The 202-nt window shown below is 69.8% G+C and overlaps 1 protein-coding gene across 1 annotated transcript in view; it reads right to left on the bottom strand.

The window, feature by feature from the left end:
• OGFOD1 (2-oxoglutarate and iron-dependent oxygenase domain containing 1) overlaps positions 1 to 62 on the bottom strand; it is a gene marked incomplete at its 5' end in the record, with an annotated part of 9,628 nt that extends 9,566 nt beyond the window's left edge. Inside the window, one exon of the mRNA XM_010013425.1 lies at positions 16 to 62. Within this exon, the coding sequence (XP_010011727.1) occupies positions 16 to 62 (47 nt within the window). The remainder of the gene's footprint in view (positions 1 to 15) is intronic.
• Between the last annotated feature and the right edge of the window lie 140 nt (positions 63 to 202).

Raw genomic sequence — 202 nt, forward strand, 5'->3', positions numbered from 1 at the left:
GAACCAACGCTTTACCTCAGCGCCGCGACGTGCGGCTCCGACCTTCCCCCCAGCTCCTCGGACTGCAGCGGCCCATGGAAGAGAAGAAGGGACGGGGGTTAGCGCTGCCCGGCTCAGCCCTGCCCGGCTCGGCCCGTCCCGGGGCCCACCTGCTGCAGTGAGAGGAGATCGTTGCGCCGCCCATGGAAGCCGAGGCCTAGCA

This window comes from Nestor notabilis, unplaced genomic scaffold, assembly GCF_000696875.1.
Source record: "Nestor notabilis isolate BGI_N333 unplaced genomic scaffold, ASM69687v1 scaffold17084, whole genome shotgun sequence".
Lineage (NCBI taxonomy): Eukaryota > Metazoa > Chordata > Aves > Psittaciformes > Psittacidae > Nestor > Nestor notabilis.